Source organism: Clytia hemisphaerica, unplaced genomic scaffold, assembly GCF_902728285.1.
Source record: "Clytia hemisphaerica strain Z4C2 unplaced genomic scaffold, Clytia hemisphaerica genome assembly, whole genome shotgun sequence".
In the NCBI taxonomy this organism is placed as follows: domain Eukaryota; kingdom Metazoa; phylum Cnidaria; class Hydrozoa; order Leptothecata; family Clytiidae; genus Clytia; species Clytia hemisphaerica.
In genome coordinates this window covers 22,264-48,810 of record NW_027103826.1, presented here as the reverse complement: position 1 = coordinate 48,810, position 26,547 = coordinate 22,264, and the positions used below count along the sequence as shown (strand labels likewise).

General features: G+C 35.5%; 1 protein-coding gene across 1 annotated transcript; it reads right to left on the bottom strand.

Moving 5' to 3' along the window:
- Window positions 1-4,699: 4,699 nt before the first annotated feature.
- On the bottom strand, window positions 4,700-17,709 carry LOC136806727 (hamartin-like). The gene is made up of 16 exons (XM_067063317.1): window positions 17,459-17,709; window positions 16,931-17,017; window positions 15,727-15,792; window positions 14,382-14,538; window positions 13,690-13,850; window positions 13,117-13,190; window positions 10,544-11,728; window positions 10,196-10,245; window positions 8,530-8,693; window positions 8,036-8,112; window positions 7,618-7,671; window positions 7,244-7,340; window positions 6,682-6,777; window positions 6,048-6,189; window positions 5,803-5,891; window positions 4,700-5,253 (listed from the first exon to the last, which is right to left on the bottom strand). Exons 1-16 carry the CDS (start codon window positions 17,669-17,671, stop codon window positions 4,780-4,782), a joined length of 3,186 nt encoding a protein of 1,061 aa, XP_066919418.1. The 5' UTR covers window positions 17,672-17,709; the 3' UTR covers window positions 4,700-4,779.
- Between the last annotated feature and the right edge of the window lie 8,838 nt (window positions 17,710-26,547).

Here is a 26,547-nt window from a genome sequence, read left to right as displayed (position 1 = left end):
ATCAAATGGTCCAGGGGGGGGTCAGGGTCCAGGATACCAACCCAGGGCCCAAAAACCTGACTTTTCAAGATTTGAAAGTAGTAGACACCACTACCCCCTAAATTGGTATCAATACCAACTTGAAAACCCCAATTTTCTAAAAAAGGGGGGACCCACCCCCCCTAAATTGGTATCGATACCAACATGAAAATCTTGATTTTCTGAAAAAGGGGGGACCTACCCCCTAAATTGGTATTGATACGAACTTGATAATCCCGATTTTTCTAAATTGGCAATCAGTAAATATGCAAGAAGTTTATATGCATAGGATACTAAAGTCTATTCACAATAAGTGTGCACTCTTTTTTCTTTTACCTATAATTTTTGAAGGAATTCTTCAATCTTTATAAATTTGGTATCATTGGAAAGATATTAGTGAGTGGAACAGTTTGAAATAAAAAAGTCTTTAAAAAAATTCTAAAATGAAGATGAAAATGAAGATTTTGTAGAAAAGTGCTATAACTATCATTTTCACTGAGGTGAATCCTTGATCATCCAACGTCATCACTGTGAAAAAAATTCTCAAAAGAAAAATAATCATTCAGTCAAAAGATATCAAACAAAGTTATAAGCTGATTGACGCCTAAAAATGCTGTTCTCTGCTCTTTTTTGGGATCAATCACTTATTTAAACTTTGTGTCATAACTTGATATTGAATAAATATTTTAGTAAAATTTCTTCACAAGATGACCTCCTAAGATCAAAGAATCTCTCCAGTGAAAATGAAAGTTATAGCACTTTTCTACAAGATCTTCATTTTTTTCTTCTTTATTTTCATATTCGTTTTTGGAATTTTTTTAAAGACTTTTATTTCAAATTGTTCCACTCACAAATATCTCTCCAACGATACCAAATTTATAAAGATTGAAGAATTCCTTCAAATGTTATAGGTAAAAGAAAAAAGAGTGCACACTTATATCCTGAACAGACTTTACTTACATTATACAACATTTTAAGTCAGATTCCAATTTCAAATTCAACAAAAATTTAAAAAAAGAGGACCCACCCCCCTCATTTTGGTATCGATACCAACTTAAAGATTCCCTTATTTTCAAAAAAAGGGGGACCCACCCCCTCATTTTGGTATCAATACCAACTTGACTTTTTGAAATTTGAAAAAAAAAATTGACACCACCCCCCGGCCCTGGGTTTGGTATCTGGATCCTGACCCCCCCCTGAATGGTCAGTTAAATTGAAGCAAGGTACATCCTATGACAACAGTTATACATTTTCCTTTATGTTTTATTATTTCATTTCTTTTAGTTCATTCTCTAAAAAGTAACAAACGAAATACGTTAATAGTCAATCACTGACAACAGCAAAATGCCATCTTCCCAAGATTTTAGAAATTTACTCATGATCTTTTTTCGAAAGCTATCTACCCTAAGGTAGGGGAAAGTACCCTGGATTGCTTAATTTATCCTTGATTCTTCTCTTTATTCATCGAGCATTAGACAAAGAGACATTAAGTACCGTAAGTTGGTCTAATATCGACATATCTCATTCAATCCCGACACTCTTCTTTAGAGATATGAATAATAGGAAGGTCGGAATCGCCGATTGAAAACATATTCTTTGCTTAGCGGGCAGAGAGGAAAAAACCTATTGTGAACCTTCTTATCGTTCCTATCTCTCGCCTGAAAAGAAGGGTGGCGAAATTAGATGAGGGATGTCGGCATTAGACCAACTTACGGTACCATTTTGGAATATATATGACCCGACTGCAGATAAAACCACAGATCTGTAAATCCCGAAGGGCTAGATTTGCGGCTTTTATCGAAAAGTGAAGCCTAGGTTTGGAAGGATTTCCTACCAAAGTCGCGTGACTAAAATATGCAATTTCACCGGTTTGAGAGATGTGAAATAGTGTTTGCCGCCTACTTTTTTTGATCTCGCGCTCCGAAAACAATTAAAATGCTAGATCTTATCCATCGGCACGAAATTTAAAAAGTCAAATTTATGCTTCACTTTTTTTTGCTGGAGAAAGCTTAAAGTTGCCTATCTAGCCCTTCGGGCTTTACAGATATCTGTGGATAAAACCCACAGCCTTACGTACCGTAGCAAAATGCTCTACCCACACTACTATACACGTTTTTTTATAACAACAAACTATAATAATACAAGCACTTAAGTCTTCAGTGGCCAAAATCTTAAGAACAAGTTAAAAAAATGTTAAGGTTTTGTGGACTCTAAAATACCTTATTTTTTAAGAAAATTGACAAAAATCAGCTAAGAACATTTTTAGGCTTAAAACCCGAAAAGTTAAGAACATCTGAAGAACATGTTCTTATAAAAAACGTGTAAAGACATTTCAAATACAACATGAAAAAGCTGTACGCGGTTGACACTCTCTCTAGATGAATTTTCAAACGAACATCAATTTGTTTTAGTCACAACATAGAAAACATTTCAGTATATTTAAACAAAAGGTAGTAAAAAGAAAACGAATGGACTTTGAAGAAGGATTTATATTACGAAGAGTCCATTATACCGGGGGGGGGGGTACTAGATTTGCGAGGCGACGGCTATGTCCAAGCCAAAAATCGAAAATCGAAAATAAAAAATATTCGAGTTTAGTGATTTTGTAACCCTAAATCTTAGCAGAAACGAATTTAAAGTCTATTCACGATAAGTGTGCACTCTTTTTTCTTTTACCTATAACTTTTGAAGGAATTCTTCAATCTTTATAAATTTGGTATCATTGGAAAGATATTAGTGAGTGGAACAATTTGGAATAAAAAATATTTAAAAAAATTCTAAATATGAAGATGAAAATGAAGAAGAGAAAAATGAAGATCTTGTAGAAAAGTGCTATAACTTTCATTTTCACTGGAGAGGTTCTTTGATCTTAGGAGATCATCACTGTGGAGAAATTTCATTAAAATATTTATTCAATATAAAGTTATGATAGAAAGTTAATAAGTGATTGACCCCAAAAAACAGCAAAAAGCTGCAGAAAACAGCGTTTTTAGACGTCAATCAGCTTATAACTTTGTTTGATATCTTTTGACAGAATGATTATTTTTGAGAATTTTTTTCACAGTGATGACGTTCGATGATTAAGGATTCACTTCAGTGAAAATGATAGTTATAGCACTTTTCTACAAGATCTTCATTTTTTTCTTCTTCATTTTCATCTTCATTTTTATAATCTTTTTAAAGTTTTTTTTATTTCAAATTGTTCCACTCACTAATATCTTTCCAATGATACCAAATTTATAAAGATTGAAGAATTCCTTCAAAAGTTATAGGTAAAAGAAAAAAGAGTGCACACTTATCGTGAATAGACTTTAGAATCTTGCTTACTCTAATCTTTCCGTAATTCGACTTGATCTTTTCCCCAATGAAGGTGAAAACTTGAAAAATATTCATATGATTCATCAATTCAAACAAAAAAATTAAATAGAAATTTGGAATTGAAATAAATGAGAGACATAGATAAATAGAAGACATTCTACAGTTCACTCTCTCTAATTCGACATTCTACAGTTCACTCTTTTAATTCGACATTCTACAGTTCACTCTCTCTAATTCGACATTCTACAGTTCACTCTCTCTAATTCGACGTTCTGCAGTTCACTCTCTCTAATTCGACATTCTACAGTTCACTCTCTCTAATTCGACATTCTACAGTTCACTCTCTCTAATTCGACATTCTACAGTTCACTCTCTCTAATTCGACATTCTACAGTTCACGCTCTCTAATTCGACATTCTACTATTCCATAGGCTCCCTTATTCGATGAAATTTAAAGTCCCCGTCAACAAGAAACTCTCATAAACGACGCTCCCTTATTCGATGATAATCCAATTCCCCTTGAAGATCGAATTAGAGAGCGTCAACTGTATCTGTAACGCCCCTGAGACGCCCTAACTGTATGGCGTAGTTACGTTTACTTTTGTTTTTATAAGCCAAAAGGAAGTACATAATCATCTTTCAACTAATCCACCCACCTCGTTCACACGCTATCGTCTTTCCTAAGGATTTAAAAAGTTGTCATCAGAAGCTTAAAAATATTGTGATAATTTTCTTAAAATATTATATAATAAATGCTTCGTATAATAATATTATAATATCATGTCATTTTTTCAAAAGAAAATTTTTTATATAAAAATCCCGACTGAGCCATAGCTGACAACTTGGAAATGAAGCCCCATCGGAAAATGTGATCATCTTTAGCTGTTTGATAAACTCAACTGAAAATTAGGCCCAGCTCTTTAATTTTCAGCCATATAAGAGTATCAATTTGGAAAATAGGATGAAAATAAACCCGAAAGAAAGAAAGAAAAAACACTGTTTCATCTCAGTAGACGGAAAATAGGAATTTCACCACAAATTAGCAAGAATTTAGCTGGAACTAAATTCTAAGGCGCAAAGGAGCATACTTCGCTGAGATGGTTATCCGTGAACACCCAAGAAACGGATTTCAATCTGAGACGGAGGAACTGAGATCACTGATTAGAAAGAATGTTACATCAAGATGATCGGAATCAGGGAAATATTGAAAGAAATGCAATTAAAATTCAGTTATTGAAAAGCAAACAACCAAGCTTAGATTTGGTGACTTCAAAGTAATTAAAAAGAACCTAATCACATACTTATATAAAGTCATATTTTATCATAAATAGGTAAAAATATAGTAACTGAATTTATAAAAAAAAATATTGTCAAGAAGAATCACATTTTTATTTCCAAAAAACGAAAACGATCTGAATCAATATGGAATAAATCTCAACCCATCTACCCCTGCGAAGACAATTCAGAATCGCTGATGTCAAAAGATGCTAATTTCATTCTTGTCTTTTGACTGAAAGGGTTCTCCATTGATGTCGGTCGGCTCAATGAAGCCGCACTGGTCGCAGATGAGGCCAGTGATAAAGGAGGTTTTGAAATGTTATGCCGGTGTGAGTTGTCATGATGCCGATGATGATGTGCGTGGTCGGAATGTGATGACGGAGCCTGAACATCTAATCCGTCAACAGTTGAAGATTTTTTACACTTTTCACCACATTTATGATTATTCCAAGAAACGTGAGACGTCTTACTATTTACGTTGCTGCAATCGAATTTGGAATAAAGTTGAGTGATGTATGATTGCAGAGACTGACAAGTTTTCCGACAACTTTCGTGCCGTTCTTTGATGACGCCGATTTCTGTTTTATGCCGTGTGTTGATATGTTGTGCACGATCTTTCATTTCACTTATCACTTTGTCCTTAAAATGAAAAAAAACAAAACAAGCAACATGCTGAATGGATCTACTTGATGAAATAGGACAAATAGCAAGAGAGTAAAAATTTTCCGAAAAACACTGCTTGAGACACTTTCTTAGAGAACCTTACCCTCTATCTTTATGCAAAAAAATATTTTTTGAAAATCGGGCTCTATTAGATTATAAAAATTACCTTTTTACATTACTGTGTCAAAAATCAGAAAAAAATATAAGCCAATCGCGGACCTACCTCCGGGATAGGTCCAAAATCAATACTGCACCAAACTATCTTAGTACAGGGATAATACTAGGCCTGACTAGGTAAGTATTCAACGGCCTTGAAATTAACACGAATTTCCTGCTTTTCAAGGAAACAATGCGCAGTGGCTGGTTTTAATTAAAATTTAATCACAAAGATAGGGATGAGCTTATCACAAAGTGAAACAAGACAAACGTCTACCAGGTTTCAATCAAAATGAAAATTTAGTTTAGCTAGAAAGAAGTAAGTGCATTATTCAGAGACTTTAGAAAAGGAGTTTTCAGTCTACACACCTTTTTTGTATTGCTGTTCTCAAGTTCATTGATCTTGATTTTGAGAACTTCAAGTTTGGTTTTTTGTTCTTCTCTCTCTGCTTGTAATGCTGTGAATGAAGAATGAAAAGAAATCGTTGGGATGCCCTTGACTTTTTGAGTTCTCACCCTAAAAATGATATTTTTTTCATCTAATGAAAAAAACGTGTACTCCAATGTATAAAATAAACTGAAGCTCACTAGTTACTAATAACGATTTCGCTTACATTGAAGTGCATGTTGAGTGCATTTCAATTTCTGAGACAACAACACATCATGGTTGTTCTTCACTTGAAAGTCTTCGATTGAATTTTTCAGTTTCTCATACTTGTGTATTTGGACGGATAATTGTTTTTGTAAATCGTTCACCTAAACGCACACACAAAAAGAAAATGCAAACTTATATTATCATTTTGAAATTAGATTATTTGCCACCACAGCAAATTTTGTCATTTCAAATTTTGAGCTTATTTTTAAAAGTTAATAATAATCTTGCTTTAACAGTAAGTGCCGTAAGATCCATTTTGATATGGGGGGGGGGGGAGGCACGAGGGACAACTATGGTTTGGTCCGAGGGGATAAGTTTTAAAAATTTGGCCTCTACATTGCTGGGAAATACACCAAAAATCGATGAATTGAAGCAAAAAAATTATATTCAAATAGCCGTCTATAAGAAACCATCTTTGAAAGAATTATTGCTAATGGTTTACACTGGGTGTAAATGTATCGAGAACGCTAGATACAGTTTTCTTGAATACTTTCAGATTAAGGCAAATTTTTAATACTGCAATTGTTTCTTTACGTGGTGACAGCAGATATAACTTAGTCCAGGGATTACGAAGGTCAGTGGGTGTAACATACGTTGGAGTTGAGACTCTGGATATTCTTGATCTTGGGTTGGAAGCGTGATATTTCCTCCGTGGCTTCAAACAAAAGATTCTTTACTTTGTGCAATTCCTAAAGAAGGAAAGAATTCATTCATCCAAAGTTTCAAATCAGGGTGCTGCTTTTATAGTCTCGAAATGCATCATGGGTAATCAGGACTGATTGCATCCCATAAAGGCTCCCGTTGGTTAAACGCAAAAACCTTCAACAGAAAGTCGTTGTCAGAGGGTGGTAGTCCAAAGTTACCTATGATTCCTTTTGATCATAAAATGAATCGGGTGAGGGTTACGGAGTGGGGAAAGTTAAACTTTATCTTACCGGTTTTGAAAGTCTTACACAAAACTCTCTTTAACTCGAATCCTTCTTTAGTTCGAGAAATACTTAGTCCCTCTTGAAGATCAAATTGGAGAGGTACTCAAAAGCATCAGGGAGGGATGTAAGGGACACTCTGGAAGAGCTATGCTTTTAGAAAACCTTTTCTAAGAAAGTAATTTGCGTAAATAAATCTGTGATTATAATGAGATTAAGCGAAGAATACCTTTTGAAGTAATTTATTGTTTGTGAATTCGTTTTGTTTTGTGGCTTCTGTTGTTTTCAATTTGTACGACAACACCCTACTGGAATCTTCTAGCTCACTGTAAGAAAAACGAAAAATAGAAGACCTTTTGCGAGAGCAGAAAACAATACTACTACTTATATACTACTCATACACTGACGGTATATGAGTGAATATCACGAAATTTTTCGTTGATGATTTTTGTATCCCCAGGGAGGGGGTAGAATCCATCACCCTCGATTAATTTTGATCTAGAAGAGGCCATACAATTTGGTAAAGATGTTCTCCATCATGACACAAATTCCTAGGATGAAAAAAAATTAAGGATTAAAGGATTCGGAATTTAAAAGCCTTACCTGATTCTACTGTTCAATTCTCTCTCACGACTCGAAAACATGGTCTTTAGCATTCTAGAAGGATAGAAATAACAACATGATCGATGAGATTGAAAAATATAAACGTTGATAGAGTGATCGCTTGTTTCTTTTTGGCAATTAGACTATCTCCCAGAGCTCGGGAGGAAAAGAATAGAACAAATATATCGTGCTAGGCTCTTTAAAGTGTTTAGAGTTGCTAGAATCCATATTCATGATAGGCACCATTGCAATGTCTTCTGACATTACATCGCGGACCCAATAGCTGATTGGTTATAAGTGACGTAAAATCAGTCAATACATCACTTTCAACCAATCAGCTGTTGGGTCCGTGGAAGACATTGCAATGGTGCATATCGTGAATTGAAGGGTTTCAATCTCAAGTGGAATATTAACCTACCTTATTTCGTCATTCTTAGCTTTCAATGTCCGTTTTTCTTCCTGTAATTTCCTTTCTGTCAGGGTTAGCTGTGTCCTCTAGAAAGAAAATTTTGAAATTAAACATCGAAGAATGCTCGTACACTGGCAACGAAAAAAGACTTGTCGCTGTAAATAATAATACAGCTTTTGAAACAAATCAGCAACATATTGGAATTTAGATACATTTCTTTACCTGGTGAAAACCAGTTATTTTATTTTGTGGGAAAACCAATAGAAAGGGAATTGGTAGGACCTGTCGTTGCCTGGATAAATGAGCTACCCGAGCGCCGAGGGAAAAATAATTTTACCCCCGTTTTGCTAAACCCAAGGGGCGGTCGATGATTTCTTAAAAAAATACAGGCAGTCTTTAGAATTTCGGGGAAAATTTAAGAAGACGCCTCAAAAATTGACCAAAACGTAAAAAAAAGACAATAGATGATAGCGCGATCCAGTCTATTATAGGACAACCCTTACCAGCGATTCGACAGTAGAAATGGCTTCGTTTGAGCGTTGAAGGTTGGCAAACAGACGACGGTTTCGTATACAATGCATTTCTGATTTGTATCGTTCGTATTGTAGTTGTGTGTGCATCATTTGAACTTGCGTTTGTAGGATCTTGATTTCGTCTACCGCTCCTCCTGACAATATGGGTGAAAAGAAAATGTTAACTAATCTTACCAATGGAATGGGACATAATCTTATGGGAATTTATTAGCTCTCGCCCACAAATTAAAAAGAATACCTACCTCGCAAAATTCAATTTGGATTATTGCTGCTCGCCAAAATTAGCTCCCTTGAGGTATTTCAGGAAATTGAATCACCTTTTCTTCAAATTTGATTTAGCTAATTTCGAATTTTATTTCGAATTTAAATATTCTGCCTGGTCTTACGACACTAGGAGACTAGGAACTACACAAAGGTCAACCTGAAATGGTTGGACAACTATCTGCTATTAATGACTCCAACGACATATATGTCAAATTCAGAAGGAATCAGTATGTTACCACCAGGGAGACAAGGGAAAGATTACATCGATGAAGTCACACGTTTATTTAGGGAAAAGTCAAATTTATCAAACCATTATGATATTGTCCTGAAAGCTATAAATTCTTAAATCTTACGTAGAAAACTACGTGGGCATTATAATATTTTGTTAACCGGTTACTTTTTCGAAGCGGGCTACACGACTTTTTGCGCAATGCAATTGGTTCTTTTCGCATGACGACGGGCCTACATTGTCCAGAGTTGCCCGTTGTTAGGAAAATTCATTGTGACGTCACTTTTTCAAAGGAAAATGAACAATGCGTTGACATCATTTCTCTCATTTTTTATTTCTGACGTCAGAAATCATAACAATTTTTTATTTCTTTTCAATTGTTTTCTTCGCTTTATTTCGCTATTTTTCGTGGATAAAGCGCTAAAAATCAATCGAAGCTGAAGCAAACGGTTAACAAATACAATAATGACCGGTTTTTTCGGACTGTACTGAAAATATTGCCCTCGGTCAACGCAACAACCTCGCAAGCTCGGTTGTTACTTGACCTCGGGCAATATTTCTCAGTACAGCCCTCACTAACCGGTCATTATTGTATTAGAAATAAGGGTTGCGACAAAATTAGTATTACAGTCAACTCTCTGTAATTCGAATTAATATCTTAGTTCCCAAGCTTGGAAGAAGTGGTTTAAATTACTCTCTGTAATTCGAATCTTTCTCTAATTCAAATAAATTTTTGGTCTCTTGAAGCTCGAATTGAGAAGTCAATCATGCTAGGAATTTCCATGCACATTACTTACATACATAAATTTACCTGTTTCAAAAGCTCTATATTACTTTCTGCTTTACGAACTTCAATTGGAAGTTGAAGTTTAAAATACACGGTTTTTTATAAGAACATTCAAAATTTTTTGAAGTCTTTGGATGTTCTCAACTTTTTTACTTCTAAGCAACCTAAAATGTTCTTAACATAGTCTTATTTTCACCATTTGGTGAGTAATTTCGTCCAATTTCCCAAGAAATGGGGTGTTTCAGAGTCGGCAAAGCCTTAAAATGTTCTTAACTTCTTCTTAATATTTTGGCCATCGAAGCCTTTTGTTCTTATAAAAATAAGTGTAAGGTTCAAAATCTTCACTTAACCCTTACCTGAACCATAATGCGACCAGTCTGTTTCTATTTGTGACGTCATTGGGATTCTGTCAAAATGAAAAGGAAAAAAACAAAGTCACGTGAAATTATTCTGATGTTATTTCACATCGCAAGCCAAGTGTAAAGTGCTAACTTTAATACACCTTTTCAACCGCCGTAGTCGCGCGGTCAGGCACGTGCAACTTTATTATCTAATCATCCCCCTAAACTCGATCCAATTCTTATTTTACACCTTTTTCTATTGTCTACAGGTGCGAAAAAAAGAATGGGACGTTTTTTTTTTAGTTTCAAAAAACAAAGAAAATCAGCCTTTGGAGAATGGATGGTAAGTGGATATGAACTTACCTACTGACAAGAAGAGAGTTCAACTCTGTGCCGTATTGTATGAAGTCATCTAGAATTTGGACTGGACTTCGACTATTCAGCATCGTTTGATGTTGTTGATCTATTACATCCAAATGGACTCCAACATCAGATTGATCTTTATTATTCATAGTTATATTGTTCGCTTCGTAAAACAGTCTCTTTAAAGAAGATTGAATATCGATATTCGTAGGCTGGTTGTTCTGTGGATTTGACGGTATGGGGTATGGGGACGCTGAACGGTTTTTGTTTGTAGGTTGTAATTGTGGTCTGTTGGCAGAGTTTAAATCACTTGTACCATGTTTTGATTCTTCAATGTCTGACGTGTTAAATGAGAACTGCGCATGCGTATTAGTGTTATTAGTTGGAACCATTGGGCTTGTAGGAGCTGAATGGTAGTCAAAATTATCAGAGTGTCCAAGCCTCGATTTCAAAAATTCATTCGATGTGGGTCGATTGTTTTTGGATGAGCTCCGATGGCTGCCAGACCGACGTGGAGATTTTGGGGTTGATTTACGCGAGTTTGTTATATTGTCTTTATCTAAAGGTGTGGATTGATGACTTGACATGAGGCTTTTGAGAAGAGTGTTTCTTTGACTTACATTTTCGTTAGACATCGTTTTATGGAGCATTAACGGTGATCGGTTACCGAAGTTTTGAGAATCGTTCAACGACTTTCGGTCGGCTTGAGACTCGTTTAACGATTGTATACTTCCGTGGCATTCATTACCTGTCTCTATGTCAGAAGACATTGGATTTGTGCGCGTAGAGTAGTACGTTAAGTCGTGAGCACTGTGGCTAGGTGAGATTGGGCGGGACGAAGGTGGTGTTGTCATTTGACAGACTTCAGAAGGATTACACCCGCTTTCAAGGGCGGTTAAAGATAATTTGCTTTGTGGCCGGTTATTAGACGACATTCGTGCGCTTTCGGATCGCCTGATAGAACTGTTGTTATGACTTTTGTCAGGATTAGAGAAAATAGAGTTCAGTTTTAACAATGAAGATATGGAGCTTTCTAATATGCTTGGTTGTTGGTTATTGGTGTTCTCCAAGCTCTGGAGATTGTGGTCATCGAAATGATTTAACCCTTCTTTAACGCAATCTAAAGGATCTAGCGATATGCGTTGACACTCAGCCAAAACATCATGTGGTTGCAATACCTTCCACCTAAGAAGAAAAGAAAAAAAACTCTGAAATTGTTGCTTAAAGAGTGCTAAATGGACGTCTATCCCAGAATGGATTTCCTTCCGAGACGGGTAAAAACATCACATAAGTGAGAATACAAGGTCATTTTTGTGGATATCCAGAGGGCCATTCGTCAAAAACTCGTTGACATCGAGAGGACCAAATAGTGCTCGAAACATGAAAAATGACGATATATTTTCAGCTTTAAACCATATTTGAAGATGGAGCAATGCTACATATGTAACAAACAGTCATGGTTTAATGTTAAACCTAACAAATGACACAAAACTTAAATTGTTTCCTATAAAAGCACGGACTAAAGGGTACCTTACAAAAGTTAGCTAAATTTGAGAGCCCGCTATAATCATTGAAATTCGGAAATTGAAACAGTACACGGTCTGAAAAAACATCTTTGATCAGTTCTTGAACCCAGTCACCTAGGATCATTTGCATGTTGAGCGAACTCTTAAAATAGGCATGGTATATGAACAGTAATTTTCCACACCTTCTATAGACTAGAGTCTACTCCTGGCTGAACTTTGCTTTTTGATAATTTTTGATGACGCTGAGTCCAGTGAAGTAGACTAGGAGCATTTGGCGAGGTCGCCATTTTGAAAAAAAATGTTCAAAATCCAAATAACAATAAAAATACTTGGAGTTGAAAGATATAATCAAAAATGAGAAACAAACGCGATTAACAGATTTGCAATCTCTTAATCTTAAATAAAAACATTGCTTCATACTGTTTTTACCTTCCAAAAACAACTTAAACCTAGCGGACTGTTTTACAGTCCGCCTAAGCAAAAGTATATTACCATATACTACCGGGCCACTTAATCGCGCCATCCAGTCTATAAAAAAAGCTTTAAGTGGACCCCGGGCTACACCTTCTAAGGTATGCAAACGGCAATCAAAATCGCTTACTTGGAGCATACAGCACAAAAACAAAACCCTTTTCTACCCCTCTTTCAAAACAAAAACGCAAAGACCAAAAAAGAGCGCCTTTGATGTTACAGGCATAACTCTTCACATTTAGTTTGTAAGAAATTAATTCTTCGTGACATTTTAAGAGTTTTAACGCATTTGCAAAAGGATTAGGTCTCAGTCAAATTTAACTGGGTTAAGGGACGAAAACAGAGAATTTGGGAGTTACAAAACATTAACAGATTTGTTCTCTACGAACTTTAGATTAGCAGTCGATTAGAAATCAGTGTTAAAAAAAGGGGGAAAAATCTCTCTTTACCTGCAATGGACTTAAAAATTCAACTTAAAAATATTCAGAGCTTTAGAATGAATAAATAACATAGAAAGATAAGGCTCCTGTAAATTTCTTTAATCAATGTAATAAAGAAATAATTATTTATGCAAACCTGTTTAAACTGGTTTCTGTTTTGTGACTTTGAATGATCAAATCAGGGTGCAACTTGACGAAATCAAATAATGGCTGTAAAAGATATAAATTATAAAGTAAAATAACACATGTCAAGGAAACAAAACAATTTTGACTTACTGTGACCTTTTTCACCAAAATTGAATAAAAAAGCAAATTATGACTTTGTGTCACCATAATGGTGTGCATCACTGAAATTTAAATGACGGAAAAAACCTTTCTTGACAAAAAATTGCTAAAATAGTTTCCTGGATGGTTCAAGCCCCCCTATAATCAAACCCCCTCCTAAAGGCCAAACTCCCCTATATATAAATCTCTCAGACCCCCCTTAATAACGGAGGTCGTGAACCCTGGGATAAAATTTTAATTAATAAATTTATTTGGTGAAAAAGTTTTAGCCAGCCCCCCCCATATATAACCGAACCCTCCACTAAAGGCCAAACCCCCTATTAATTAAGGCTTTTCCAGACCCCCCCTTACAGGGTTGTCTGAGAATTTGAAGAACCCCTCCAAATTTAAGCAACCAAATAGTGTTTTCGAACATTCAACCTACCCTGATGATTTTGGTGAAGACTTCATTGCCTTTCTTTTCTTCTCGTGACACGTAAGCTTTCATGTGTGATATGAAATTGTTTGGATACATGGAATACAACCGTTGAAAGAAAACGTACACGCCAACGTGAAGGTGTAGCGAACACACTGGAGGCGTATCTCCTGAAAATATAAAAAAAGTGTTGACTCTCTCTAATTCGATCTTCATGGGAACAAAACTTTTCTTCGAATTAGAGAAAGATTCGAAATAGAGAGAGTAATTTAAAGCAATTTCATGCTGAGGAGACTGATATATTAGTTCGATTTACTTAACGATTCGAATAATAGAAGTTCAAATTAGAGTGAATTGACTGTGGTTCCAATGATGATGAAGAACGATTGATATGGTAGTGCGATTCTACTCCTAGCCCTTCAAGCTTTAAACTCGATGGTTCCAACTTTTCAAAAAGCCCTTTCTAGGGGACTAGAACTCTCTCCGTACAAATTGGAGGGAGTTAAGCTTTAATAAGGGACGGTCCAATTAAGGTTAACGATACTTTTTGGTGTAAAAGAAACTTGAAAATTTCCAATTAAGTTTATTAATGGGTGCAATAAGTACTTGGAAAAAAAACCATTGTTTACTTAGCAACTCGAACATACATCTTTTAAAGATCCAATTCGGATAAAAAATCACAAAGCCCATTATATACTTACTGAAAATATATTCAATAGGTTTCAATAATAGACATGCAGAATGCATCAAGATTTCAAAGAGCTCGTTGAAGTACGGACCAAAATCAGCAGGCACGCAAGGTAGCAGTGATGACAAGATGATGATACCATTCATCAGTAATGAGAAATCATTGTCAATCTGGAAAGGAGTTTGAAAAAACACAATTTTAAATTTAGCTCCTGTGTTTCCATCTAATAGATCCTATTTTTATCTTGTACAGTTGAGGCTCACTCATTGATCCAGCGCGCAGCAGAATGGACATTTAAAAAGCAACTGATCGAAAAGATGTTGTCTTTGTCGGGGCCTGTGCGCGCAATAAATTAACAAGTCCAGGCTAAACCAACCACCGATCTAGAATTTTTGCCCCGCCTACCCGCGCGATGTTTGACCTATGTTTTGGATTGAATTGGTAGTAGAGTCAAATTTCCCGGTTAGATTAAAAGGTTGTTTCAGGTAGGGTCAGGTAGGGTTAGGGCTAGGGTTGGGGATGGGAGTTAACCCCTGGTTAGGGTTTTAGCCCCCGGGTAGAGTTTGGAATCAATACCATGTTTATAAGCAACTTTGAACTCCATAATGCAGCTGTGACTCGATGGCCGAATGGTTAAGGTGCTGGCGTTCTAATCATAGGTGCTTTGTATATAGTGGGTTCGAATCCCATCAGCGGCAAAAGTTTCGATATTTCGGGAAATGCATCAAAAACTTTCGAAACTTAACAATACAAAGAAAGTGTCAAAGAATAGAAGCTCAGAGCGGAACCCGGTACGAACGACATTCGGTTATTGCCACGTCAGCTGGACCTTCACGCCTTCCGGCTTCTTGTTCAATTTTCAAGGGGAATTGGATTTCATCGAATGGAGCGATGGTCAAGTGGTCAAAGGCGACAGCGTCTCGAACCAGGGGTTCGCAGTTCGAATCCCCGCTCCTTCCAATGTTCCGTTCAGTTCATAGATAGCCGAGCCAGCTGGCCGTGGTCGAAAACAATCAAAAGACTGTCTAAAAGTCCTAGATTACTGGGCTATCCACGTAAAAAAAGTATTATTATTTTTTTTTTTATCGAAAAAAGGAAACTATCGTATAGTGATGCGTCGTTTATGAGAGTTGTTGTTGAAGGTGGGCTTCCAATAATTATCAAATAATTAAGCGCATTGAATAGAAGAACGTTGATTTAGAGAACGGCAACTGTATACTTAAAAGAATTTTCTTATTATTTGTTATAGAAAAAGTGGTTTAAAGACTGGCATCTGGAAAATATCAACACAAAATGGAACGGAGCAAAGAACAAAACCGGGCAAGTAGTGAAAACTAAAACTTAGGGCATTGCGGTACCTTGTTCAATTTCTTCAAGAGGGTAGCAAAAAGTCCTGTCCCCACAATCTTGTGTAACCAGTAAGGCTGAAAGAATAATGGTTGTAAAATAAAAGAAAGAAAAATAAAATATGTTTCACAATTTTTGAAGCACCAAGTATCTTTTAACCAGGGGGGGGGGCACGCAGTTACTACAAGACATGATGTGTAGTAAGTGCTTTTTCAACACTTTTTTTCAGGACCACCACCCTTTGCAGTTACTACACCTTGGTAGTAACTGTTTTCAGAAAAGATTTCCAGGTACCACCCCTGTTTTTGAGTGATATCATCAAAAAGATCCTCGAAATTACCCTAAATTGCGATTATTTTTCAACCTAAAGCCATTTTTGTGCTAGATTTTCTTTTAATTTACTTGGTTAACAGCTGTTGAGAACATTTTAATGATAATTAGGCAAAGCATAATTTCAAAGTTGGGTCTGAGAAAAATTTTTTTTCGTCCATTTATATTTATAACAAAAATATTTTTTTTAACAAAGAATTTTTTCACAAAAAAATTCATTTTTTGTGAAAAATTTTGAAAGTTCTTTATTAAAAAGAATTAAAATATAAGCACTTACTACACCAAAAGTGCTAGCTTTAGTGTTTGGCACCACCCCCAAACAGCAGTTACTACACTGTGTAGTAACTGTTTTCATAACTTCTGAATACAATACCACCACGGTAGTAAGTGTCATACTGTCTTGTAGTAACTGCGTGCCCCCCCCCCTGTTTTAACCTAAATTCTTTTTTAACGACTTTTAATAGATTGGCTAGAGCTATAAAACAGTGTGTTGAATAAAATAAATATAAATCAGAGTAAGTCAACCTAGGCTACGTCATATCTTCCTTTGTTTCGAGCGTAAAACTCATACTCTTCGGGATAACTATGCGCACTGCTCTTGTTTTGAATATTGAAATTCTTCGGATAAATCGCAGGCGCACTGATTTTTTAATGAAACAATAGAGAGTTTCGAAACCTAAGCCAATCAGCTGTGTTTAAACATTCTTTTATTTGAAATCTCTATTGATAAACATCTTTTGTGAAAGTTGTCTATTATGTTTAAACCTATTAATAAGCAATTCCTGGTGGGGGTTACTAGTGGCCGCCTATAGCAGTGCCTATAGACCAAGAGTAAGGCCTAAAAGCCTGGAGGCTAGAGTCAACCGAGTCAACAATCAGATTTACCTGTTTATTTATGATCGAAAACAATAAGCCAGCAACTTCAGCATGGTGACCGTGCTTCAAGTTTTCGTTCAGCTTGTCAAAAAGTCGCTACAAAAAGAAAGCATAACATAAAGGTATTTCACACTCTCATTAAATACACCCCTTCTCACAGACCCGGTAGGATTTTTTCAGCCAGTATGGATAACTTAACGGACCAAAACTCAATGGGAATTGATATTCCCATGTTTTTTATGGCTGGTGATTTCCATTCTTTTGATTCAAGTCATGGTTTTGGGGACCCTCTTCATTATACAAAAAGGGACAATCTCAAATTCAAGGCTAGCTAGACAGAAAAACTCTTAGCTTTCTCACACACACTAAACTGGTGATTGGCCCTTTTGATTTGTCAACGGCGAAATGGGTCACTAAGATTTAAAATTCTATCATTCTTCTTCCCTTTTCAAAGATTTATTTAGTTGTGCACCTGGTAATAACTGTTTGTAACGGACAGAAGACTATTGCAGTAGCAGTAGGACAAAACATACTTACCATACAAAGTGAATCATTGATCCCAATCAATAACTCGACCAATCGTTTGGATTTAGTTTGCATGAAGCATTCAATAAGTGTGTCAAGGAGAGAGGCACCCCTTGAGCTATACAAGTCCTCCTGGATGATGTTCTTGTATTCTTTTACAATCATTGTATCCTCTGATGTAATATAAGTCTTGATTTCTTCACAACCATCTCTCTGGTCCACCATGGTGAAAGTCACTATATTTTTTAAAGTTCTAAAATGCTCTAAAATTATAGAAGAGTACAATTTTGTATATAATTAAGATAAAGTTAGCGTTTTTTAAGTTGGCTTTAACTAATACAATGCAGTGGATATTAATCTATATCTTCCCCTCAGGCTCAGCTACATGAAATACAGGGAAAAGGGTAGACAGAAACTCAAGAAGTCTGTTAGTGGCTGTGCTAGGTATCAATATCTCAGTAAACTGTAGATCTACCCTTAGATTGTCAAAATGACAAAGTCAAACAATTCAAAGTGTAGTATTTTTTGAGAAAATTTAATCTATATTCTGCTATATTGTAAGACATTTTGCGCAATTTTTAACCTCCTAGATAAAAAATCCAGTATTCCTCTCTGATTCTCACTAAAGCAAAAAATGAGTAAAAATGGCATTTTTTGCCCATTTTAAGGTCATGAAAGGCCAGGAAAAGTTCAAAATGGTTTCTAAATGGTGTCTTGTACTACTATTCAACATAAAAAGACAAAATAACCCCAGCAAGATCGCTCAATGTTTCAATTTCAGGCTAGAAAGGCTGATTTTCTCCGGTTCTGGGTAGCAAAATGCATGAAAGCTGCATTTTTGAGGACCCACAACTTTTAAACTTTTCAATGTACACACTTGAAATTTTCAACAATGAAACACATCACAGATAGCTCCAGGAAAAGTCAACTTTGACAGCCAATTCGATTGACTTCCAAATTTGCCATACTCACCAACTTTGCCAAATCCACAATTTCAATGTCAAAAGATCACAGCTTCATGGCAAATTTTTGCATCGCTACGCTGCCATTATGATTTCGGTTGTGTGATGCTTCATCAGCAGTTTTCTGTCAGCGTTTGTAAAGCGAACGATTTTTTTAACCAACCAAATTGCCGATCAGCATTGTTTTACTCTAACATTTGGAAGGTCTTCTATTTTTCAAAATCTTTGGCAAAATTGGAGCGAAAAGAACACAGATCTCGTGGGAACAGTGTTTTTTATGGAGACGTATGGAGGTAAGTTCCAAAAACGCCAAGAATGCCAGATTCACCACATCTTTTTTATTTGGCATTTATGGCACTCAAATTTTGCCACATTTGCCAAATTTTTGTCAATCGAATGCAAAATATATGGCAATCAGGGCAAAAATGGCATATTTTGAAGTCAATCGAATTGGCTGTGAGTTTTTAAAAATTAAAAATTTATAATAAATAAATTTAAATTTCTTATATATCCATAATCTAGAAATTCAGTTTTCACGCTAAATGCTAATATTTCAAGCTCTAAAACTTGGTTTTGTTGGGCCAAAATCTCAAAAATGATTTCAAAGGGGTCCTGAAATCTTTGGATCTTGGAAGTATTCTGAAAATACTCTGGGAGCTGCTGGGAGAATCAAAAAGGTTTGGGTCAGAAATTTACCCAAGTCTATCATTATGGAATTCCATTTCCCACTAATACGCGATATTTAAAATTAAAGTCTAATTTTCTCAGGCTAAATAGATGAAGAAACTTGAACTGAGCCATCCTTGAAAACTAATTTGAAGATTAATTTGATAGATCCGCGCTGGACTGGATAGACTTTCTCCAGAAAATTTTGCCAGACCATAAACACTGACCCATTTTACATACATGTTTTTTTCTTTATAAGCATTGCGTTTATAAGCATAAATAGGCTCATATATGGCAAAATTTTAAGCATATGCTAACCATCACCTTGAGCCTTCATTTTCAGAATTTGTTTGTTTTTGGCTGGAATTTCGAAATTTCTCTAAAATTTTACTTAAGATATAAGCATCCCTTAAAGCATTTTTCGGCTTTGTAAATCTTTCGATTTAAGCATTTCCAAGCCAGCTTTTGGATTTTTGTATGCTTATAAATATAAAAACATGTATGAGGCCGTCCACATAGGATGTACGCACTAAAATGTTGAAAATTGAGTACCCCACCCCCTGTATGCAAACCTACGCAAATGGCTATACCCCCTGGTAAGTAGGTACTTTTTCATTCACCCCCTCTTGGTCGAAGAAAATTTTGAATTCAATCGTTTGGTTTGGGCCTTTATTTCATACATGAAACTCAATGTTTATTAAGAAACTTAGGTTTAAATCAGCCATTCCATAAAGTTATAAAAAGGAAATAATCTATTAATTAGAAGATAATTGGTCATTAAGTGACAGCTTTTTAATAATAAAAGCGATAATTGATGCCTCTAAGTTCTTTCTAAGAGCGGATTTCTCTGAGGCATTGGCGATGACTTTCCAAGTAAATTTGTGATATGGAATTTTTCTTGACATTTTCATGCTCAAGCCATCTAGTAATCACATTTCTTTCTGTTTTGCCAATGTAATTTTCACCACAAGTGAAAATGCCTCCATAAATTTTACCTCATGGGTGTGGATTTTTATCTTTACCATAGCACTAAACATTTTTTTAAAGAGGCAGCCCATGGGGTGAATAATTATAAAACAATGATACAGTGATACATAAAAACAATGATACAGCCATGCATAATCAGTGCGTCACAAACAGCGATATTTCGACCGCACGGAAGCGCTTTTTAGGAGTTTTGTCTTGTTTACCCAAATGCACTGATAATTACTGTATCATGCATATTTTAAAAATTATGCATGGCTGTATCATTGTTTTTGCGAAGCGAATTTATGAGCGAAGTAGTTTTGCTATATTGTGTGCACGTACCTTTAAATTTATCCCAAGCAAAAATTTGCTATAAAATTTGCTATATAAATCACATCTTCAAACGGATGATTTTATCAAAATGACCTTGAATGGTTTGGCTTGAAGCCACAAAAACTTTCTCGGTTTGGTAGCTAGGACTGCGAAAAAAGCCGTTTTAAAATGGTGTATCCTAGCAGTGAACAGCAACAAAATTACCGGAAGCCGAAACACGGACTTAGAATCTGAAGTTGATCAAATTGCCGTGCGGGCGGCACGCATCTAAGCAATCTAAGCAGTGGTTCCTCGGTTTTATATGTTTATTTTGCTGTTAAATGGAAAAGAATGAGTTTGAACGGTGACAGAAAGGATCTTCATCATCCCTTGACTTTTAACAGCAAGTATCAAGCATCAAATAAGGTAGATCAATGAGAGGTTTTTGCAAGTCGCGCGGGCGGGAGGAGTGCTCTCTTTTAGTGAACGAAACTTTCCTTGCAAAACCAAGTGGATATTCTATGATATATCGAATTTTTCAAGAAATAAATCAAAACTGCCCAAGAACCAACAAGCCATCTTTATTTGTACATTTTTGTTTTTGTTTTATTTTTATGTTTTGATGATTTCGATCGTTCAACGAATATTGTTCGATTTTATCAAGGCACCATTTACACTAGAATAACTACTAGAAGGAAAAAAAGAGCGATGCGCGGGCGGTGGCGGGTGTTGTGCCGCCGTGGATTATGTGGTGTGTTTGGGGCATTAAGGCTCTTACGAACCTGTTTCTATACAGGCTAGTTCATGCTTTATTAAAGGCATTTTTAGAGTGTCTCTTACAGTCAGGCACATCCTGGCAAATGAACAGGGTGAGCATTTGCATGGGGTATTCGTCACCCAGTGTAAATGAGATAGGACGTCTCAGGCTAAAAGCGTGAAAATGAATAAAAATGTACTTCAAACTGAACAAGCTAGATGCTGAATGGACCTACCTGATTATGAAAGTTAGATAGCAATGCGAGGAGAAAAATGAAAAAAATCAGTCAGAAAATATAGCGTTTAGCAAAAATGCATAACGCAAAAAATTCATCATTGATTGTTGATGGGGGGGGGGAGAGGGAATGGTTGTAAGGAAAAAATAAATAGAAAGTTCTGGTCGCAAAAATCAGTTTTATTGACAATTGAATCATGCTTGATGGTGAGCATTGTTATCAATAATGTTTTTGTGTGAAAAAAATTGGAAACATAAGGAAAAAATCCAATGAAAATATGCAAAAACGGCGATTTCCGGCATTTTCCACTGGAAGAAATTTTTCTCAAAAATCAAACTCGCCATGTTTTGAGCATTGCGAATACGCATCTCTCTGCAAAATATCAGAAAAAACAAAAGATGAAAATTCGAGGAAATGTCAAAAAACCGGCTTTTCCGGCATATCGCCGTGTCAATTCAAGACAGACTTAAGTCCATTTTTTCGAAAATTGACTTAAGACCATAACCCCCTATTTCAGCATGCACGCTTTCCAAAAACGGCCTTAAGTCCACAGAATTCTAATGGGAAAAAGGTGTATTTTGCAATTAAAAAAAAATAAGAATTTAGAATGTTCCATAATATATCAACCATAAACAGCCTTAAGTCCTAAATTTTAGTGCAAATTTTATTTTTTATGAAGCATTGACATGAAATGTGGAGCCTTAAGTCCAACACATCTCAACCTTTAAAGTCAATTATCTCAAAATGGAAAAAATGGACTTAAGGCTGTCTTGAATTGACACGGCGATATACCGGCATTTTCGGCCGGAAAAAAATGTTTTTCGAAAATCGAGCTCCGCCACATTTTAGGTATTGTCATTTTGCATCAGTGTGAAAAATTTCATAAAAAAATATAAAGTACAGCTCGAGAAATTCAAGAAATACTGTCTTTCCAGTGAAAATAGGTTGTTCCGGAGATTTTTAAATAGTTCCGGCTTCAAAATTCAATTTTATTGAAAATTGAAACATAATTGATGGTGGGCATTGCTATTAATAATGTGTTTGAATGAAAAAACAACCATTTGAAAGGAAAAAGCCCAATGAAAACCCAGAAAACGGCGATTTCCGGCATATTTCAGGCATTTTCCGCCGCAAAATTTTTTTTCTCAAAAATCGGACTCGGCCATGTTTTGGGCATTGTTAATACGCATCTTTGTGCAAAAAATCAGAAAGAACTAATGATAAAATCTCGAGAAAATGCCAAAAAACCAGTATTTCCAGCATATTTCCGGCTTTTTCGGCCGGAAAAAAATGTTTTTCGAAAATCGGGCTTCGTCACATTTTAGGTATTATCATTTTGCATCAGTGTGCAAAATTTCATAAAAAAATGTAAAATACAGCTCGAGAAAATCAAGAAATACCGTTTTTCCAGCGAAAATGGGCTGCTCCGGCGATTTTTAGAAAGTTCCGGCTTCAAAACTCAGTTCTATTGACGATTGAACCATGCTTCATGGTGGGCATTGCTATTAATAATGTTTTTGTGTGAAAAAACAACGAAATATAAGGAAAAAGTCTGATGAAAATCTGCAAAAATGGCGATTTCCGGCATATTTCCGGCATTTTCGGCCGGAAAAGATTTTTTCTCAAAAATCGGACTTGGCCAAGTTTGGGCATTGCTGATACGCATCTTTTTGCAAAAAATCAGAAAATACTAATGATGAAATCTTGAGAAAATGCCAAAAAACCGGTTTTTCCGGCATATTTCCGGCATTTTCGGCTGGATATTCAAACGAAAAGATCTTTGATGCAGACTGTGACTTCATAATAGACAATTTGAAAAAGAATCGCTTTCCGGAGCCTCTTTTACGTGCTATCCATAAAAACTTTGTTGCGAAAATGAAAGTTGACTCTTCTGATTCTGTTGAGGAAACTGCCTTAACTATCCAGAGAAAATGTGTGAAAATGTATCTTCCATTTTTCGGAAATGACTGCTCAAATAAAATGAACCAATCTTGAGAAAAGCTAATAATTAAGTAATCGGAAATGTGCTTATAAAAAGAGAGATCACATTTGGCCCTTTTTCTTATAAAAAACACGTTTAGCAACCAAAATTTCATGCCTGAATACAACTTTTCTTTCACTTTACGACATCATGAGCAAACAAACATTATATAACGTCAAAAAATGGAGTAATTTGGTTTAGAACATTAATCTATGCTTATAAATAGTGATTCTTATAGATAAAAATGTGTTTTTTGAGCCAAAAATTTTGTGAAAATCTGCTTCAGCCATACTAACCATACTTTACCCATGATAACACCCTGCTTACATGCAAAAAAATATCAAAAATTAATGATACAATTTTTCACAAAGTCCAAAGAACCCTTTTTAGCCGTTTTTTTGGCTGAAAGTTACCCAAAAAAAATTTTTCCCGAAAATTGGGCTCCATCACATTTTGGCCACCACCATTTTACACCTTTGTACCAAAAATCAAAAGATTCCTATGATTCAATCCTGAGAAAAGTTGGTAACAGACGAACGGATGAACGAACGGACGAACAAAGGTTAATTTATAGGACCTTCAGGTAGGTCCGGAAATGTAAGATATACCATCGAATAGAGCCTAAAATTTTGAACGAGAAAATGTACAGCAACTTGCTTCTTACTTCAAAATACTAACGCAATTACGGCGTTTCAAAGCTTTTAAAATTACGGTAAAATGCGAAACTTGGAATTTACGTCAAAATCAGTACTTAACGTCAAAAAAGTCTAAAAACTGCAAATGCAGGTCTCAATTTATCGACTCCACGAAAATCGAAATCTAATGGGCACCTTGACTTTGATATATTTTGAAACCTGATGCATCAGCGCACTTTTCTATACCCCTTTTATCGACTTATCTGCAACCTAGCGGTCAGCAGTAAAGAAATTGTAAAAAAATCGAAGAAAAACCACTTCTCAAAACTTCTTAAAGGGGAATTAACGTTTGGAATTAACCCTGAGATTTTTTTTCGAAACATTAAAGAGGAAGAAAAATGTGATCGAACAAAAAAAGAACCACTTCATAATGTCTTTTATTCATTGAGCTATTCAATCTTTAATTTCTCACAATTTTGACTCTACAATGGAGAAAAACTCCCCCTCTGTTGATTTTGTGACGTCACGTGTGCTCCAACTATTCTTACTGTTACACTATATTTGGTTGTAAAAGAGATAAAAAACATAAAAATTAATCTTTTTTAGAGTAGTTATAGCAAAACGTTGAAGAAATAATACTAGGAGAGTCTAGTTAGTATTCCAAAGGTGCAGTGAACTTTATAACGGTAAAAAGAAACTCAAAAACTGCATTTTAAATCATCATTAACCACTCTTCCCTTATAAAAAAGAGAAACACAGGGCGTGTGATACGTCACATTTTTCGTATCCATAGCAACGCAAGGGAATTTTCAAACAACTCTTATTCCGGATGTAGAAGAGTAAAGCCCTATAAACCATATATATTTGAAATTGTCTCAATGAGCTCTATTAGAATTTGTAATTTATTTGTTGACAATTTTGAAATGTTAATTCCCCTTTAAATCCTCAAAATTATCGGTTTATCGTCGTTATATTTTGCTGAATTCGGTTTTTTATTCAAGGATACGATGTAAAGTATCAGTCCGACTAATCAAAAGTCTTCTAAAGCGTGTTTGTGACTTGTTACTGATTTACTTGATTTACGTCAGACCTGCATTCTGTGACGCACCTACATTCTGTGGGCCAGGGACTGTATGTATAATAAATGTTGACGATTGATTTTAACTGTTTTTAATGTTTTTATATCTATTTACTTTAATTTTAGACCTGAAGATGGATAATAATCCAAAATAGATTGTCAAAAAATAAAATAAGAAATTGTTGGTACAAATCTCATGACAAAAAATAATAATTTAAGAAATTGTGAATTATGACGTCATAATTTGATGACGTCATAAATCGTAAAATCGCTATAACTTCAAAAGTAAATGTTCAATCTTAACAGTTAACCAAATTTGGACAAATGATGCATCTTACCAATAGCTAACTTTTTCAAACAAAAATAAATTAAAAAAAATATTGATGTCAGCAAAAATCAGCAAAAATCGATTTTTCGCAAAATTTGCTGACGTCATCATTTTTTTCGAAAAAAATGTTGAGTTCTTCAATACAAATAAAAGGGAAAATGAAAAAGGATTTTATATTTAGTTGATTTAGTTTAAATTTTCTGATCAATCTAAAAATCGATGTTTCTATATATTGAAAAAAAACCTCAGTCACCTTTAACGCACCCACTCGCTGACAACAATTGACGTTTTTCTAACAGCTAAATCGAATTTGTGACCGACCCTTAACATATGCCATAGCGGATATAAACAATTATTGCTCCAGCTTAAAAAAATTCTAGAGCCTATGCTAATGAACATAATTATCTAATAAGGCCCCCACTTTGTTGCACCCTACTTTTTTGGACGCATGCCATATAAGTTACTCGATGAGATCATCCTTCGATCCATCGATCCATTGGTCCAATGATTCGTCGATCTGTTGATCTGTTGATTTGATCCATTGATCCATCGATCAGTTGATCCTTTGATCAATCGATCCCGTAGATCTATAAAGGCCGAAGGGCTGGATATGCAACTATTATAAGCTTTCTCCAGCAAAAAAAAAGTGAAGCTCAAATTTGACTTTTAAATTTCGTGCGTGCCGGTGGATAGGATCTAGTATTTTAATTGTTTTCGGAGCACGACATAAAAAAAAGTGGTCGGCAAACGCTATTTCGCATCCTTCAAACCGGTAAAATTGCATATTTTAGTCACGTGACTTTGGTAGAAAATCCTTCCAAACCTAGCTTCACTTTTCAATAAAAGTAGTCATTTATCTAGCCCCATTCAGGGGCTTTTCAGATCTGTGGTCGATCCGTCGATCCATTGATCCATTGATCCATTGATCCGTCGATCCATTGATCCGTTGATCCGTTGATCCATCGATCCATTGATCCGTCGATCCATCGATCCATTGATCCGTCGATCCATTGACAGTTAGTCACACTAGGAAATCTAGCTTTCAGAAAAAACAACATCAGGTCATCTACAGGATGTATTTGCACAACAAGGATGAGAGTTACCTGATTCGAGTTCGCAAGACAATTAAAATTAAAACTTGAAAGTTTGAAACAAAATAAAACGTGCAGCAGCCAAAATCA

What these genes read in the sequence shown, in the direction of transcription:
- LOC136806727 (XM_067063317.1), bottom strand. Translation starts at nt 17,671, where the DNA reads ATGGTGGACCAGAGAGATGGTTGTGAAGAAATCAAGACTTATATTACA. An exon ending in CTGGTCGCATTATGGTTCAG is followed by an intron (nt 8,694 to 10,195) that starts GTAAGGGTTAAG and finishes CCATATTGTCAG; the next exon opens with GAGGAGCGGTAGACGAAATC. An exon ending in TTTCTACTGTCGAATCGCTG is followed by an intron (nt 8,113 to 8,529) that starts GTAAGGGTTGTC and finishes TTTTCTTTCTAG; the next exon opens with AGGACACAGCTAACCCTGAC.